General features: G+C 36.5%; 3 protein-coding genes across 13 annotated transcripts in view; 1 reads left to right on the top strand and 2 right to left on the bottom strand.

Annotated features, from left to right (window-relative positions):
* Positions 1 to 3,592, top strand: part of prdm16 (PR domain containing 16) — a 172,306-nt gene extending 168,714 nt beyond the window's left edge. For 9 of the 10 annotated variants that reach the window (XM_082519890.1, XM_082519892.1, XM_082519893.1 and 6 more), the window contains one exon: positions 178 to 295. In XM_082519890.1, coding sequence (XP_082376016.1) covers positions 178 to 190 — 13 coding nt within the window. In that variant the 3' untranslated portion in view covers positions 191 to 295. Of the gene's footprint in view, positions 1 to 177 lie in introns of all 10 variants that reach the window. The other variant, XM_082519891.1, reaches the window with a different exon arrangement.
* A 1,911-nt stretch (positions 3,593 to 5,503) lies between these two features.
* Positions 5,504 to 8,557, bottom strand: LOC309697700 (complement C1q-like protein 4; the record flags this gene model as incomplete). Its single annotated transcript, XM_082519818.1, has 6 exons — positions 5,504 to 5,784; positions 5,868 to 5,999; positions 6,085 to 6,168; positions 6,572 to 6,643; positions 8,340 to 8,411; positions 8,497 to 8,557. 6 exons carry the CDS (start codon positions 8,555 to 8,557, stop codon positions 5,504 to 5,506), a joined length of 702 nt encoding a protein of 233 aa, XP_082375944.1.
* Positions 8,558 to 10,688: 2,131 nt separating this feature from the next.
* LOC309697884 (complement C1q-like protein 2) lies at positions 10,689 to 16,487 on the bottom strand. Of its 2 annotated transcripts, none has more exons than XM_082520094.1 (7): positions 16,254 to 16,487; positions 12,486 to 12,557; positions 12,108 to 12,261; positions 11,935 to 12,006; positions 11,645 to 11,728; positions 11,429 to 11,560; positions 10,689 to 11,334 (listed from the first exon to the last, which is right to left on the bottom strand). In XM_082520094.1, exons 3-7 carry the CDS (start codon positions 12,166 to 12,168, stop codon positions 11,051 to 11,053), a joined length of 633 nt encoding a protein of 210 aa, XP_082376220.1. In that variant the 5' UTR covers positions 12,169 to 12,261; positions 12,486 to 12,557; positions 16,254 to 16,487; the 3' UTR covers positions 10,689 to 11,050. The 2 variants fall into 2 exon arrangements, with proteins under 2 accessions (XP_082376220.1, XP_082376219.1); XM_082520093.1 differs by lacking the exon at positions 16,254 to 16,487 and adding an exon at positions 12,643 to 12,693.
* Positions 16,488 to 17,193: the final 706 nt, after the last annotated feature.

Here is a 17,193-nt window from a genome sequence, read left to right on the forward strand (position 1 = left end):
ATTAAATTTTGTTACAAGGTATAAAGTCATGAAATTCGAAGATAATCACACTTGAGTGAAACACCAGCAACCAGATGTACTGTAATCCTTTCATTTCTGGACGTGTCGTTGGACACAATGAAAGCTTACTGAAGTTTCTGTATTTTCCTAAAAATCATCCGTCTTCTTCTTTCACAGGCTTATGCAATGATGCTGTCTCTCTCTGAGAACAACCCTTTGCACGCGCCCTCCCAGAACTCTCTGGACGCTTGGCTGAGCATGGGAGGTGGACCGTCTGAGACGAGCAGCTTTCACCCACTCAACCACATCTAAGCGAGAGAGAGAAAGAGAGAGAGAGAGAGAAAAGGTGGGAGGAAGACTAGGAGGAGGAACAGAAAGACTGAGTGGACATGAGTAGGGGGCAAGACAAAGGATGATGGAGAAGATTTCATTGTCATACACATTCAAGATAGAAAGAATGAGTTTGTGTGGATGTGTGTGCTTGTTTTGTGTGTGTGTGTCTGTGTGTGAGTGTTTGTTAAAGAAAGAAGGGGAAGATTTTCCCCCAGGTGAAGGGTCTTGCAAAGACTGTCAAAGCGAACGCACTGCTAAGCTCCTGTTGATGTGAAGGACATGATGAATGCTTCTCAATAGCATTGAAACTCTGCATTACTCTGATCCTCCCCAAGTGCACAAGGCTTACCGCAGCACCACAGAGACCCTGCGTAAGGCTCTCATAAAGACTCTTAATGACTGATACGTCTCTAAAGTCTGTATACACCGCCTACTACAAACACTGCAGAGACATGCTGCATTGGCACTGCATGTCCACAAGTTGGCACTGTTTCACCAAGAATAGAGTGAGAGTGTTGACCGCTGTCTCCGTGTTTCCTCCACCAACCATGGGTGACTTATTTACTGATTTTGTTTCAGTAGTAACAGCAGAATCAACAATAGCACCACACTAAATGTTAGCTAAAGAATTGGCAGATACAATAGACTGTTGATTTTTTTTTTTTTAAAGAATTTTATTCTACGTTCAAATGTGCTTTCAATGAGTTATCTGGGCCACTAGCCATTGTAATTGGTTATTCAAACTTGATCATGCTGAAAATGGATTTAAATCATGTTCAGAAAAAAATGAGGAAAGTCTTTCTCTGCTTGTTTCATTGTCATTTGTTAATTTTATTCACATTAATTTTTCTTTCCTCTTACACAGTATTGTTTCTTCGTAGGCACTGCAGTGCTTAATTGTTAATATAATTAATTTAGAGAAGGACCAAAATTGTATGATATGTCATATGATGTACAAATTAACCTAGATGTTCATAGGAAGAGTGGTATGTGCCAAATAACCCATAGAAAATGTTTTGTTCTCTGACAATCATTTCATTTCCAAGGGGCTTGCATTTGCTGTCATAGTTTCTTTGTTTTTTCTTTCTTACTAAGCGCTTATATATTTGATTTCAGAAGTGTGTGTTTGTATTTATTTTTGGTTGTTTTGTCATGGCAGGGGGAGTGAAAATGAAGAAGTCATTTTATCCCTCGTTTCTTGTTGCTGAAGGAATGGTAAACTATCAGAACATGAGGGAGATTCAGAATCTCTGGTTTTGATGGGTTAGTGTGCCAAAATGAGAAAAAAATACAAAATCAAAACAAAAACAAAATAAAACAAAAAAACAAAAAACATGAAATTAATTGATTTTATTTATAGTGAAATATAGCTGTAGTTAGTCTTAGATCCTATTTGGCATTGAAACATCCTGCAGTGTTTAGCCTTTTTATTTCCTTGTTTTAGTTGAACCATTTTACCCAGTAGGCTGAATGTGTCTTGTTCAAAATGGTTCAAGTACTAAAGGGGGCAGGCTTGGACAACCTTCGTTATGGATGTCATGAAAAGGGCATTACATTGTTACACTATTGAATCTGAGTAGTTTCTACAACATCGAGCTCCCCCTTTCATCTGTTTCAGATTTAATACATGTCTTATAACCAACAAATACTGTTGTTTTTTGTTTTTTTAATGAGTTGTCCAATTTTATACGGTCTAAAATTCAAACGCACACAGCCACAACTGCACGAACATGGCATAATCACTGACTATTTGAGAAGAAAGACAACAACTCATTAAACCAAAAGAACTGATAAAAACAAACCACAGAAAGTATTAAAACGGGCATCGTAATTCTGCTGGTCGGTCCATTCAAATTAAATGTCTAGCTGTCTAGCTGGATGGGGAAAACCGAAACACTTGATAACTTCTTAATCTGAAATTCTTCTTCTGAGGTCATACTGAAAACTCATTCCATATGGTCTACAAGGTAGCTGTGCCGTGGAGGGGCGTGAGTAATTTACTGTAGATAGCTGCAAAAAGGTGGAGCGTGGGCATTGTTGATCACTGTTCCTCTCCGCATACTGGGACTTTTCTAACTAGGCCTGATGCTGTATTTTGAAAATAGCACTTAAATCATATGGGTCCAAGCCAATAATTGATCATGCTTAGGTCCCTGAATGTTAGAACAGATACATTTGGTTTCACTTTCACTAGATGGGCATGTTGTGCTCAACATGGAGAGGTAAGGATAACAGAAGCACTGTAATTTTTCTTCATGACAGTAGGTGGTAGTGTGATGCTAGGACTGCTGCATCATCTCAGTTTTCTAAAGACAGATGTCTTCTTTTTATATAATTCTACTGAATGAGATTCAATTCATGGTAAATGCATTGCTTTCCAACTCGTGGTTACAAAATGTAAAGACTTGGGTCATTAAGTTTTAAGGTTGACTGTTTGTAGTAATTCTTGTCATGGACTACTGTAATAAGTACGCGCTGTGTAAAGCAAAGGAACTGAAGGCATATAGGTATTTCATTTTGCCAGCTTCAGAACGTATTCTGGCAAGTGGTCACTGAAATATGTTTCAGCAAAATAGAAGATGGTTGCTGTTTGCCCCCGCTGTTACAGGAGAAAGTAAAAAATATACATAGTTTCTTTTTAACTGTATAGTATTTTAAAGAATGAAAAACATGGTGCATTTGTCTGAAGAAAAAAAAACATTGAAAAATATGGGTTTAAATGGATGGTGCTTGTTTTGTTAAAATCTGAGTTGTATATCGCCTCTGTTATGTTTATTGAAAGCAAACAAAAAAAAATTTATTGTGCATGACGTGTTAGCAGTCATAATGATGTCCATTTGTGAAACGTGTATCAAATCAAAAAAATTAAAAATTAAAAAAAAAAGAAAAGAAGGAAAAAAAAAAGAAATTCGTAGATGCACTTATTGTACATGTGGTTAGGTTAGTATGTTTGACTTCAACTTCTGACTGCCTTACAGATGTTTGGACAGGTGGTCCCGAAAGACTTAGAAAAGACTTGTCAGAGAAGACATAATGAAAAACAATAAAGGATTGTAGAATAATATTGAACAATTCTGAAATTGCAGTTCTTTTGATGCTTGTGATTATTGCAGATGTACTTTAGAGAAATTTCATTGAAAAGATATGACTCTGATGTTAATTCTGTAGAATAGCAATGTATACCAAATGTAATCTTTCCAATGCTATGAAGAATTTATACATGAAATTGATATGCAATAAAACCTGTGTGCTTTTTAAATGAGTCCTCCGTTGTTTATTTGTGGGCTAGAAGTGCCTGAAATAGTCACTGCTCAGCAAACAAAGGTGACAATGCTTTGAGCAGTTTCCCTCCACTCAAAGCAGCCACTCTAACCAGTTCAGTCCTCCTGTTTGTGAAGCTTAAAGAGAGTGAGAGGCTGAATTGAGGCCTGGTGTAAGATACTTTCAATAAGGTTTATTTTCTAAAAGAGCATTTTTGCTTCTTACTAACAGAACTTACACACAGTATTATTTGCCTTGACCTTATAAGTCCCTTTAAATTACTTATTTTGCTCATTGTGTGAAAAATATTGAATTTAATTATTATATCGCTATAGAAATTGTTTTTTGTCATAAATATAACCTTCTCACCTTTAACTCATGGAAATAAAAAAGTTGAATTAAGTGTTGGATGTCCAGCTAATTGGGCACATGGTGGAGATTAACTTTAAAAAAAATTAAAAATAAAAATTATTGTAATTCTTCCCAAATTGCAGTTTCTACTGATTAAATTGTGTTTAAGAAATGGCAGTTTCTTTTGTAGTTGTTGAGGTCAAACAAAAATCTAGAAACCCTTTTAGATTTAGATGTAGTTAAACGTGCAAAACTACTGGGTAGAAAGAAAGATTTGATTGACACTGTCGTGCCAGTAAACAAACACGATCTACATGAAAATGTAGTCAGGAGGAAACATTGCCCAAAGGTTCACACTCAATAACTTATCACCTTTTGAAGAAAAATGCAGTGAACTCATCACCCAGCAAAGTGTGGAGGAAAAATTAAACAAAAAAAATCATAATGTTCATATTTTGTTAAATATTATTTTGCTGCTGTGGGCTTTACATTGAGGATTATATTAAGTTTTGGGTTGTTGTTGTTTTTTGTACCCCAAATCCTTCTTATACACTATTGATTTATTCTTTGAAATTTAGTACATAAACAATTCTACATTTAGGTTAGGATGTGTTTTAATTGAGCCATTAACTCAGTTTAAATACAAGTCCAGCGGGATTAGAGGTGAATGGTACATTCAGGAGAAATGTGTTCTGTGATTTGAGGTCCAAGTGAAAAATATGAGGTTAAGAGCTGTGAAATAGAAAATAGAGCCAGACTATGGATTTAAAAGCAGTCGGTATCAAAGTCAGTTGCATAAAAACTTTAAATAAGCAGGTGCTGCATTGTTATTAATGTTGTAAGTTAGTTGGAATAGACTCTTTCATTTGGGAGAAAGTTAAACTGCAAACAAGTTGGCAATAATATGTGTTTGTGACGCATTAGTTACAGCTTTTCCATATTTCCAATCAAATGGTGGGAATGTATGTGTTGGATGAAGTCTGTGCTGAGTTGTAGTAGTGCAGGTGTAAAACAGAAGCCATACTTAATGGCAGCCAAGTGTTGATGTAAGAAATCCAGGTGTAAGCCAAAAGTGTAAACTCTGTGGGACATTGCAGGAGTTTTTCATGAAGATGAAAAAATAAAGTTAGCTATTTGTTTAATTGACTGTAAATTGACAAGCAAAGGATTAAAACAGTTACAGTTACAGTAATGTCTAGCTTTCTTTCTGTCTGTGCTTTCTAAGGAAATAGATCGTGCTATATTAACATGGTTTTATAAATCACAAGGTATTTACATGTGCGTAATTTGTGTTTAAGTGGGTCTGATACTATTCAACTTTTTTTTAAAAGTAGAAGAAGAAGCAAAAGCAAAAGAAAACATTTAACCCAATCTCTCTTTTTAAAAAACAAAATTTGCCAACAATTAAATAAAAGGCTAAACAAAGTAAGAAAACATGATGATAGTTTACATATTCATACTTGTGGCTGCTCAGTCAGCTTCATATCTAGAAAAAATGCAGAGTAACTAATACACTGGTAGAGTGTGCTTGCACAGATATCTTAGGCTGTTTTTCTTCTCACATGGGGAAAAGCAGATGTCCACTGAACGTGCTGTGCCGATTTTCATTGTCAAAAATCCAAGCGCCATTCCACAGTCGCAAAAACACCACATCTCCTACCTCTAGTAGCAATGTGACACCATTAGAAGAACTGACTGAATGAGGACTGCTCGAATGTTCGTATGCAATAAAGACGTGCTCTCCATTCTTGACCAACACAGCCCCTGAAGGATGTGAATGATGTCCATATACATAAAATTCAAAGTGGTACGCTCCTCTTACTGGTGCAGTGAAGGAACCTGTGGGACATTTTTAAAAATTTAAATGGAGTAAACATTGTCATCAAATCAAATTAATTCTAAAAATGTATGCATTTGAGTACCTGTGTGTGAATTATAGGCATTTCCAATATTGGAAACAACATATTTGAAGACCAGAGGCATGTATGTGTTAAATGGTCCAATATTTTGTGAGCCTGTGCCTAACAGAGAGGCTGAGAAAGCCACACGTTTGACTGAGAGAGAGAGAAACACACGTGTTAAAGTGACTTATGTTCCAGTAACTGTTTCAATAATGAGATTGTTTCCTGTTCAACAAACCTTCTGCTTCTCTCTTCAGGACCTCCACCTGGTTTTCTGTGATGTTTGCCCTACTTTTAATGGTGATTAGCTCTCCTCCTTGTGCTGGAATTAAATGAATAATTACATTTTTTTTAAAAAGATACTGTTTGACTATGAACATTTTTAATAAAATCACTTGTTGCTAAGCTTTTGAGCTAACTATTTCTCAGTGCAACACAATGTACCTGGTTGAAGTGGGATTTGCTAGGAGACAATTAACTAAATACTAGTGTGGCTGTATGTGTATATTTTAGCATGCATGTATAAATTATGACCCCTGTGTGGGTTACAGTTACTTGTGCATCCAATTCTTGTTATTTAAAGAAATTAAAGATGTATGAGACACCATCATTTCACCCTGGAAAAACTTTAAGAAGTTTAAAGAAATGATTAAGAGCTCAAACTTCATTACGACATTCATGTCTGTGATGAGTGTATGCAAACTTGTGAGCACAGACGTATATACCTTGGCTCTCTTGCTTCAGCTTATCCATTTCTGCCCTTAGCAACTCCAATTCTTTCACCTTAGCTGCTTGTGCTGACAAAGAGATAAAAAGAAGAAGAAGAAATAAAAGAGATGATATATGGTTCAGCTCAGTAGTTGGAAGCACTTTTCCCATTAGTTTAATTGCTGTAATATACTACTGTTAGGTTTGGGTTGTTTTTGGTTGTTTTTTGTGTAATTCTGTCTCTGCACACACCACAATGGATTTTAAATTAAAGAATCAAGATGTGAGTGAAATGCAGACCTGCAGCTTTCATTCAATGTGTTTAATAAAAGTATTGAAATAACTACTTTAGTATTACAATTTGACAAATTAACATAATTTTAAGTACAATCACTTCATGAAGTCAAGAACCCACAGACATCACCAAATGCTGTCTTTCCTTGAGATGTTCTTCTAGGCCTTTGATTCAGTTGCTGCGTGTCACACTCAGTTTGGGTAGAAATCTATATCTATCTATATCTCTCTGGTCCTCATATTGAGAAATCTAGCAAACAAATACAGTTAGAATCAACTACAGGTCCTTTTCCCTTATGTTTGTCAGGAAACAATGAGGGAAAGGGCCTTACCCGGCCATGAAAGTGGTCATCAGTACACTATCCAATTACTTAAGAGTCCATCCATCCATCCATTCGCTTCCGCTTATCCTTTTCAGGGTCGCGGGGGGCGCTGGAGCCTATCCCAGCTGTCACAGGGCGAGAGGCAGGGTACACCCTGGACAGGTCGCCAGTCTGTCACAGGGCTAACACACAGGGACAGACAACCATTCGCACTCACATTCCTTCACACATTCACACCTAGTGGCAATTTGGATTATCCAATTAACCTATCCCCACAAGCTGCATGTCTTTGGACGGTGGGAGGAAGCCGGAGTGAACCCACGCAAACACGGGGAGAACATGCAAACTCCACACAGAAAGACCCCGGCCTGATGGTGGAATTGAACTCAGGACCTTCTTGCTGTGCGGCAACAGTGCTAACCACCGTGCCACCGTGCTGCCCACTTAAGAGTCTTTGAAAAAAATTAAATAAAATTATATATATATATATATATATATATATATATATATATATATATATATATATATATATATATATAGGCCCATTTTCTGTTGGAGCCAATAGCCAGTTGATTGTTACTGCGATTACTGTAATTTACAAGCTACTTCAGAAATGCAATGCAAAATTTGTTGTGTGTGCTTGTAAGTGACCTCACTCCTCCAGTATTTGCTGAGAATGTGATAGGACGCTTATTTATACTAAAACTTAAATATTTATTGGGGAATCTGTCCCTCACAGGACATATATCCTGTTTCTCAGTACAAAATGCAAGCAACCAAACATGCATCACATCTTGATTATTACAATTATTTATTCTATATGCTGAGCAAATCATCCCTGGATCACCTGAAAAAGGTCCAGAATGCTGGTGTATTGCTACTAGTTAAACTGCAACTTGAGTATGCTTCTCACTGATATATAATAAGGTAAGCATCTATGTTTTAGTGTTCCCGCTATGTTATGTTTAGAGTAACTTAGTTCAATGAGATTCTCTTGTCCTACTCAGTTTTCCTTAATTTTTTGAATTTTCAGGTACAGTAAATGTTTCCTTTGAAACACGAGTCTTCTGACAATGTTCCAATTTGTTGCTTATAGGGAGTAAAATCTAACACAGCAACCAGACACAGAGAAACCCCAATAAAAATAAACTATTCACCCAAAACTAACCTTCGTGCTGTTCTTTCAGCTTGTCCAACTCCGTCTTTTGTAACTCCAGTTCTCTGACCTTAGCTGCCTGTGCTAAAAAAACAGAAAAAAATTAAAAGTAAGACATAATTCAGTGAATTAAAGCAGTGGTTTCTTGTGCCATTACATACTACTGTACCTTCATTCTCTTTCTGTAAGTGTCTAATCTCTGCTTTCAGTTCAGCCAACAAGGCACTCATCTCTCTCAGAACAGAATTGATGTCAGGTTTACATGTTTGCTCAGGGTCAGAGGTTTGTGCTGTTTCCATTCCCTGATTTAAAAGTGGAATAATTTTGCTGTCAGAGTTTATTTCAAGTTGAACTGTAGAGAGAGTGCAGATTAGCAGCAACAATGGAAAAAACACTGTCATGTTGGATCTCATGGAGTTTGTGCAGTTCAGTGTTTTTTCTTAACTCCAGCCTTATATAGTGTCTTTAATGTCGGTGACTGTCTGGTCAATCATTACCATGGATGTTTCATCAGAAACATTCCCAGGAGATAGCACTGTTACTTTGGACTTGTCGTATTTACACTACACTCAAAATGTTGTAAGTATAAAAAAAATCCCAGTTTTTTAATAACAACACATTTTTCATTCATCAAATGAAAATAAATTATTTTGAATCAACTATAGATGGGATTGTGAATGGTGGTCTGTCTTTCTGTGTTGGCCATGTGGTAGACTCGGGCTCAGTCCTGGGTGTACTCCACCTTTTGCCAAATAACAGCAGGGACAGGCTCCAACAAACCCACATTTGAACTCTATAAGTGGGCAAGAAAATAGATGATGGATTTTACTACAGACAGAACTATTCTGCAGTGCCAGTGCCAAAGACTCACGGGCCTATAAACATTTAACAAAAAAATCTTTCATCTAGAAATGTGATAATCAATAATTTGGTTGGGTTTAGACTCTGACTCTTGGGTGTATGTGTGTAGTGTTTTCCAGTGGTTTTGTGGTTAAAAACAGTATATAGGTACGGTTACAAAAAGGCCACTGTGACTTAGATACAGGAGTGATTAATGACTCTTACTGTATTTGGGATATGTAGCATATTTTTTGTTGTTTTTGCTGTTGTTTTTCTTTTTATATATAAAGCCAGTGTTCTTCAAGAAGATTTCAATAATTCTGTACTTCTAAGTGTTGACAAGACATTGCATGGCATTGCCAAATATAGTGGTCCCCTTCATTTCTCAATACCTCTTCAATCCCTCAATCAATTTAATTTTATATATATATATTTACAGATATAAAGATAGCATAAATATAGCATAGCATATCTTTGTCAATACTTCCCACAAATGTTCCTTGGGATCAAAAGAACTCAAACTTAGATTTATCTCTCTCGAATATTTTTTTCAGCATTCTTTTGCCCATCCAAAATCTTTACTCTGATTAGCCTGTTCAGCGTGTCTTTTTTTTTTTTTTTTTTTGCAACTCTGCTTAGTCCAGCATCAGTTACCTCTTTACTGATGACAATTTGACCAGCATTGACCAGCCATTCAGGATGTGAGGTTTATTTTGCTTGTAGCAAAGACAATGTACTATTCGTTTAGCTCAGTTGTGCACAGGGCCTATTGAGTCTATTCTTGCTGAATAAATGGAGGTAGAGTTGGAGAGGGTGTAAAAGAGACTGTAACCAGAAGTTTACAAAAGCCTGAAAATACAACAGCTATGCATTTATTTGATGCATTGTGTGTTATGTCGATGATATCAGTAAATCAGTTTCAAATATCATGCTGGTCTGCGATGCCTGTATTTATTAGCAGCACCTATTTATTGGCATATTTCTCACATCTTTGTTAACCGTGTTCATTTTACCCTCTTGATGTGATCACACTCATTTATGCAAAAAAAATTAAAATTAAAGTTGGGACAGAGAGCAGCACAGATTATGTTGGAGGCCAATGACCACTCAAAACACAAGTACAGAGGACATCAACATCCTTTCAGAACACTAAGCAAATACTGCTGCTGTGGCACACTGGAACTGATAAATACAGTGCTACCACATTTGCAGTTTCAATACCAACGCTGATACTTTCAACCTATTGAGGCAGCTTATTAAGGGGTGTTTACTATTACTCCATTTGCTCTTTGTAATCTGCACTGGTATAGTGCTGGCTCAAAACTACCTAAATCTTCAACTAAAGAGCAATGCTGCTTAAATTTTAAGCCTATATGAACTCAGATATTACCTCTCTTTCTCTCCGTCTCTCTTTTTATCTCTCTCTCTCAAGTTAAGTAAAAGTCCATAAAATGTAACAGAACATGCCAATATTTAATTTCATATATATTTATTAGAATTATGATTGCTGTACAGCTTACTCGATAAACAGAACACAAAGGTTGATTCTTTCATAGATATAAAGGTAAATTGAAAATTGTCTTCATCACATAAAACATTTCTACAAAACAAACCAAAAAAATAAAATAATCATAATATGTACAATTGTCTTAGAAAATTCTACACCAAATTAAATCTGGCACGGAACTAACAGTCAGGTGCTGAGGTACTTTTTTAATGCAAGTAAAGACGTGTAAATGAAAAACATCTTCGATTTTTTTTCTTGTTGCAAATGTTATTTTTGTTTAGCATTTTTGTCAGTCGGGTTCATACAAATATCAGTACAGAGAACATCTTCATACTGCTGCGGAGTGTGCACGAGCAAACTAACAACTGTTTTCTGCTCACATGGTAAAAAGCAGATGGCCGCTAAAGGTGCTATGGTGATTTTCACTGTCAAAAATCCTTGAGTTAACCCACTGGCGCAAAAACACAACATCTCCAACCTCTAATAACAACGTGACACCATTAGCAGAACTTCCATAATGGGAATTCTGGTGTTCATAGGCAATAAAAATATGCTCGCCATTCTTGATCAACACAGCTCCAGTAGGATGAGCTGCATGACCATGTGCACCAATGTAGAACTCAAAGTGGTAAGCTCCTCTCACTGGTGCAATGAAAAATCCTGTGGGATGTTAAAATCAAATAGAGAGTTGTCACCTACAATGATCTCAACTTTGTCATAAAGTCAGATTTTTCTTTTTCTCATAGATGCATACCTGTATGTGGATTATATGCATTTCCAATATTTGAGACGACACGTCTGAAGACCAGAGGTGTGTGTGTGTTAAACGGTCCAACAGTTCCCGACCCCGCAGCTAGCAGAGAGGCTGAGAAAGCCACTTGTTTCACTGAGACAGAGGACAAAAGCACGTTAAAATGACTGATGTTACATTGACTGTTGCAATAATGAGCTTGTTTCTAAATTCACAAACCTTCTCTCTCTCTCTTTAGAGCCTCCACCTGGTTTTCTGTGGTATTTGTCTTAGCTTTAATGGAGATCAGTTCTTGTGACTGTGCTGTAATCAGAGTAATTGGTTAAAAGAAAAAGAAAAAATGAGCAAAACCTGAGTTACATTGTAAATATTCATTACTTTGGTGTCAGTTACTGAAAACATATATTTAAATATATCATATTTCATGATGTCCAGAAAAAAAAAACAGACCGAGCATTTTCCTCATGGTCTTTAATTATTCATCATTTTTCACTGCTGAGTATATATACCTTGATATTGTTCCTTCAGCTTGTCCAGCTCAGTCTTTTGCAACTCCAGTTCTCTCACCTTAGCTGCTTGTTCTAAATAAATAAATAGATAATTAAAAATAGCATGACATATTTGCAGACACCATGCCAGTGGTTTAATTAAATGGATTCTCAGGCCACACATTATACTTTACCTTCATTGTCTTCTCGCAAGTATCTCACTTCAACCTTCAGTGCACCCAACAAGGCACTCATCTCTCTCAGCACAGAATTGATGTCAGTAACACAGTTGTGTTGTTGATCAGAAGCTTTTGCTTGTCCTCTCTCCTGGGATCCAGTTTCCGTTAACTGTGGAATTATTTCATTGTCAGACTCTGTTTCAAGCCTGGCTGTTGACAGGAAGGTCAGCAGCAACAATGGAAAAAGCATTGTCATCTTACAACTCATAGTGTCCAGTTTACTGTTGTTTCTGTCTTAGGTCCAGCCTTATATAGCGTCTTGATTGTCAAGAATTTTGGGTCAATCATTGGCAGAATTATATTATAAAAATAAACTATTCACCCAAAACTAACCTTCGTGCTGTTCTTTCAGCTTGTCCAACTCCGTCTTTTGTAACTCCAGTTCTCTGACCTTAGCTGCCTGTGCTAAAAAAACAGAAAAAAATTAAAAGTAAGACATAATTCAGTGAATTAAAGCAGTGGTTTCTTGTGCCATTACATACTACTGTACCTTCATTCTCTTTCTGTAAGTGTCTAATCTCTGCTTTCAGTTCAGCCAACAAGGCACTCATCTCTCTCAGAACAGAATTGATGTCAGGTTTACATGTTTGCTCAGGGTCAGAGGTTTGTGCTGTTTCCATTCCCTGATTTAAAAGTGGAATAATTTTGCTGTCAGAGTTTATTTCAAGTTGAACTGTAGAGAGAGTGCAGATTAGCAGCAACAATGGAAAAAACACTGTCATGTTGGATCTCATGGAGTTTGTGCAGTTCAGTGTTTTTTCTTAACTCCAGCCTTATATAGTGTCTTTAATGTCGGTGACTGTCTGGTCAATCATTACCATGGATGTTTCATCAGAAACATTCCCAGGAGATAGCACTGTTACTTTGGACTTGTCGTATTTACACTACACTCAAAATGTTGTAAGTATAAAAAAAATCCCAGTTTTTTAATAACAACACATTTTTCATTCATCAAATGAAAATAAATTATTTTGAATCAACTATAGATGGGATTGTGAATGGTGGTCTGTCTTTCTGTGTTGGCCATGTGGTAGACTCGGGCTCAGTCCTGGGTGTACTCCACCTTTTGCCAAATAACAGCAGGGACAGGCTCCAACAAACCCACATTTGAACTCTATAAGTGGGCAAGAAAATAGATGATGGATTTTACTACAGACAGAACTATTCTGCAGTGCCAGTGCCAAAGACTCACGGGCCTATAAACATTTAACAAAAAAATCTTTCATCTAGAAATGTGATAATCAATAATTTGGTTGGGTTTAGACTCTGACTCTTGGGTGTATGTGTGTAGTGTTTTCCAGTGGTTTTGTGGTTAAAAACAGTATATAGGTACGGTTACAAAAAGGCCACTGTGACTTAGATACAGGAGTGATTAATGACTCTTACTGTATTTGGGATATGTAGCATATTTTTTGTTGTTTTTGCTGTTGTTTTTCTTTTTATATATAAAGCCAGTGTTCTTCAAGAAGATTTCAATAATTCTGTACTTCTAAGTGTTGACAAGACATTGCATGGCATTGCCAAATATAGTGGTCCCCTTCATTTCTCAATACCTCTTCAATCCCTCAATCAATTTAATTTTATATATATATATTTACAGATATAAAGATAGCATAAATATAGCATAGCATATCTTTGTCAATACTTCCCACAAATGTTCCTTGGGATCAAAAGAACTCAAACTTAGATTTATCTCTCTCGAATATTTTTTTCAGCATTCTTTTGCCCATCCAAAATCTTTACTCTGATTAGCCTGTTCAGCGTGTCTTTTTTTTTTTTTTTTTTTGCAACTCTGCTTAGTCCAGCATCAGTTACCTCTTTACTGATGACAATTTGACCAGCATTGACCAGCCATTCAGGATGTGAGGTTTATTTTGCTTGTAGCAAAGACAATGTACTATTCGTTTAGCTCAGTTGTGCACAGGGCCTATTGAGTCTATTCTTGCTGAATAAATGGAGGTAGAGTTGGAGAGGGTGTAAAAGAGACTGTAACCAGAAGTTTACAAAAGCCTGAAAATACAACAGCTATGCATTTATTTGATGCATTGTGTGTTATGTCGATGATATCAGTAAATCAGTTTCAAATATCATGCTGGTCTGCGATGCCTGTATTTATTAGCAGCACCTATTTATTGGCATATTTCTCACATCTTTGTTAACCGTGTTCATTTTACCCTCTTGATGTGATCACACTCATTTATGCAAAAAAAATTAAAATTAAAGTTGGGACAGAGAGCAGCACAGATTATGTTGGAGGCCAATGACCACTCAAAACACAAGTACAGAGGACATCAACATCCTTTCAGAACACTAAGCAAATACTGCTGCTGTGGCACACTGGAACTGATAAATACAGTGCTACCACATTTGCAGTTTCAATACCAACGCTGATACTTTCAACCTATTGAGGCAGCTTATTAAGGGGTGTTTACTATTACTCCATTTGCTCTTTGTAATCTGCACTGGTATAGTGCTGGCTCAAAACTACCTAAATCTTCAACTAAAGAGCAATTCTGCTTAAATTTTAAGCCTATATGAACTCAGATATTACCTCTCTTTCTCTCCGTCTCTCTTTTTATCTCTCTCTCTCAAGTTAAGTAAAAGTCCATAAAATGTAACAGAACATGCCAATATTTAATTTCATATATATTTATTAGAATTATGATTGCTGTACAGCTTACTCGATAAACAGAACACAAAGGTTGATTCTTTCATAGATATAAAGGTAAATTGAAAATTGTCTTCATCACATAAAACATTTCTACAAAACAAACCAAAAAAATAAAATAATCATAATATGTACAATTGTCTTAGAAAATTCTACACCAAATTAAATCTGGCACGGAACTAACAGTCAGGTGCTGAGGTACTTTTTTAATGCAAGTAAAGACGTGTAAATGAAAAACATCTTCGATTTTTTTTCTTGTTGCAAATGTTATTTTTGTTTAGCATTTTTGTCAGTCGGGTTCATACAAATATCAGTACAGAGAACATCTTCATACTGCTGCGGAGTGTGCACGAGCAAACTAACAACTGTTTTCTGCTCACATGGTAAAAAGCAGATGGCCGCTAAAGGTGCTATGGTGATTTTCACTGTCATAAATCCTTGAGTTAACCCACTGGCGCAAAAACACAACATCTCCAACCTCTAATAACAACGTGACACCATTAGCAGAACTTCCATAATGGGAATTCTGGTGTTCATAGGCAATAAAAATATGCTCGCCATTCTTGATCAACACAGCTCCAGTAGGATGAGCTGCATGACCATGTGCACCAATGTAGAACTCAAAGTGGTAAGCTCCTCTCACTGGTGCAATGAAAAATCCTGTGGGATGTTAAAATCAAATAGAGAGTTGTCACCTACAATGATCTCAACTTTGTCATAAAGTCAGATTTTTCTTTTTCTCATAGATGCATACCTGTATGTGGATTATATGCATTTCCAATATTTGAGACGACACGTCTGAAGACCAGAGGTGTGTGTGTGTTAAACGGTCCAACAGTTCCCGACCCCGCAGCTAGCAGAGAGGCTGAGAAAGCCACTTGTTTCACTGAGACAGAGGACAAAAGCACGTTAAAATGACTGATGTTACATTGACTGTTGCAATAATGAGCTTGTTTCTAAATTCACAAACCTTCTCTCTCTCTCTTTAGAGCCTCCACCTGGTTTTCTGTGGTATTTGTCTTAGCTTTAATGGAGATCAGTTCTTGTGACTGTGCTGTAATCAGAGTAATTGGTTAAAAGAAAAAGAAAAAATGAGCAAAACCTGAGTTACATTGTAAATATTCATTACTTTGGTGTCAGTTACTGAAAACATATATTTAAATATATCATATTTCATGATGTCCAGAAAAAAAAAACAGACCGAGCATTTTCCTCATGGTCTTTAATTATTCATCATTTTTCACTGCTGAGTATATATACCTTGATATTGTTCCTTCAGCTTGTCCAGCTCAGTCTTTTGCAACTCCAGTTCTCTCACCTTAGCTGCTTGTTCTAAATAAATAAATAGATAATTAAAAATAGCATGACATATTTGCAGACACCATGCCAGTGGTTTAATTAAATGGATTCTCAGGCCACACATTATACTTTACCTTCATTGTCTTCTCGCAAGTATCTCACTTCAACCTTCAGTGCACCCAACAAGGCACTCATCTCTCTCAGCACAGAATTGATGTCAGTAACACAGTTGTGTTGTTGATCAGAAGCTTTTGCTTGTCCTCTCTCCTGGGATCCAGTTTCCGTTAACTGTGGAATTATTTCATTGTCAGACTCTGTTTCAAGCCTGGCTGTTGACAGGAAGGTCAGCAGCAACAATGGAAAAAGCATTGTCATCTTACAACTCATAGTGTCCAGTTTACTGTTGTTTCTGTCTTAGGTCCAGCCTTATATAGCGTCTTGATTGTCAAGAATTTTGGGTCAATCATTGGCAGAATTATTTTATTATAAACACGTGCAGAAGATAACACTTGATACTTCTGACCTACTATGGCCTTGAGCTACCCCTCATTTCCTTTTAGTTTTTTTTAAAATGACTTTCTTTTTATAGTCTTGAGCAATAGTTCTCCAGGTTTTCTGAAAGCCTTTCAAAGTTGTTCTTTGGACATAGGCTGCTTTTTCACTCATTTAGAAGGAGTCTGTCTCAAAAACACATAATTGGTTCAGATTTCTTTAGTTGAATCTATGAAACTGACCAAAGATAGCATAGTTCGATGGACAATGAATAGTATTTGTGCACCAACAAGATGACTCCCAAGTTATCAGCTGAAGACTTGGTTTATATCAGTATGGTGTGCAAAGTTTATTTAAGAAATGTGAGGAAATTCGACAAAAGAAGAAGTGGATGGCCCAAAAAACTATTTACAGCAGACCGACAGTTCACATTGCTGTTATAAAGGTGTATCTTTTCCATTGAATCACACATTGTGATGAAAGTCAAGTAGATCTAATCTACTGGTTTAACTAAATCAACTTGCAGCCACTGTTAATCTATTTGAAATCTTTGACTAACGATTCTGGCAGAAAATTGCTTAT

The sequence above is a fragment of the Aulonocara stuartgranti genome, assembly GCF_965226115.1.
Source record: "Aulonocara stuartgranti genome assembly, chromosome: 20".
Taxonomy (NCBI): Eukaryota; Metazoa; Chordata; class Actinopteri; order Cichliformes; family Cichlidae; genus Aulonocara; species Aulonocara stuartgranti.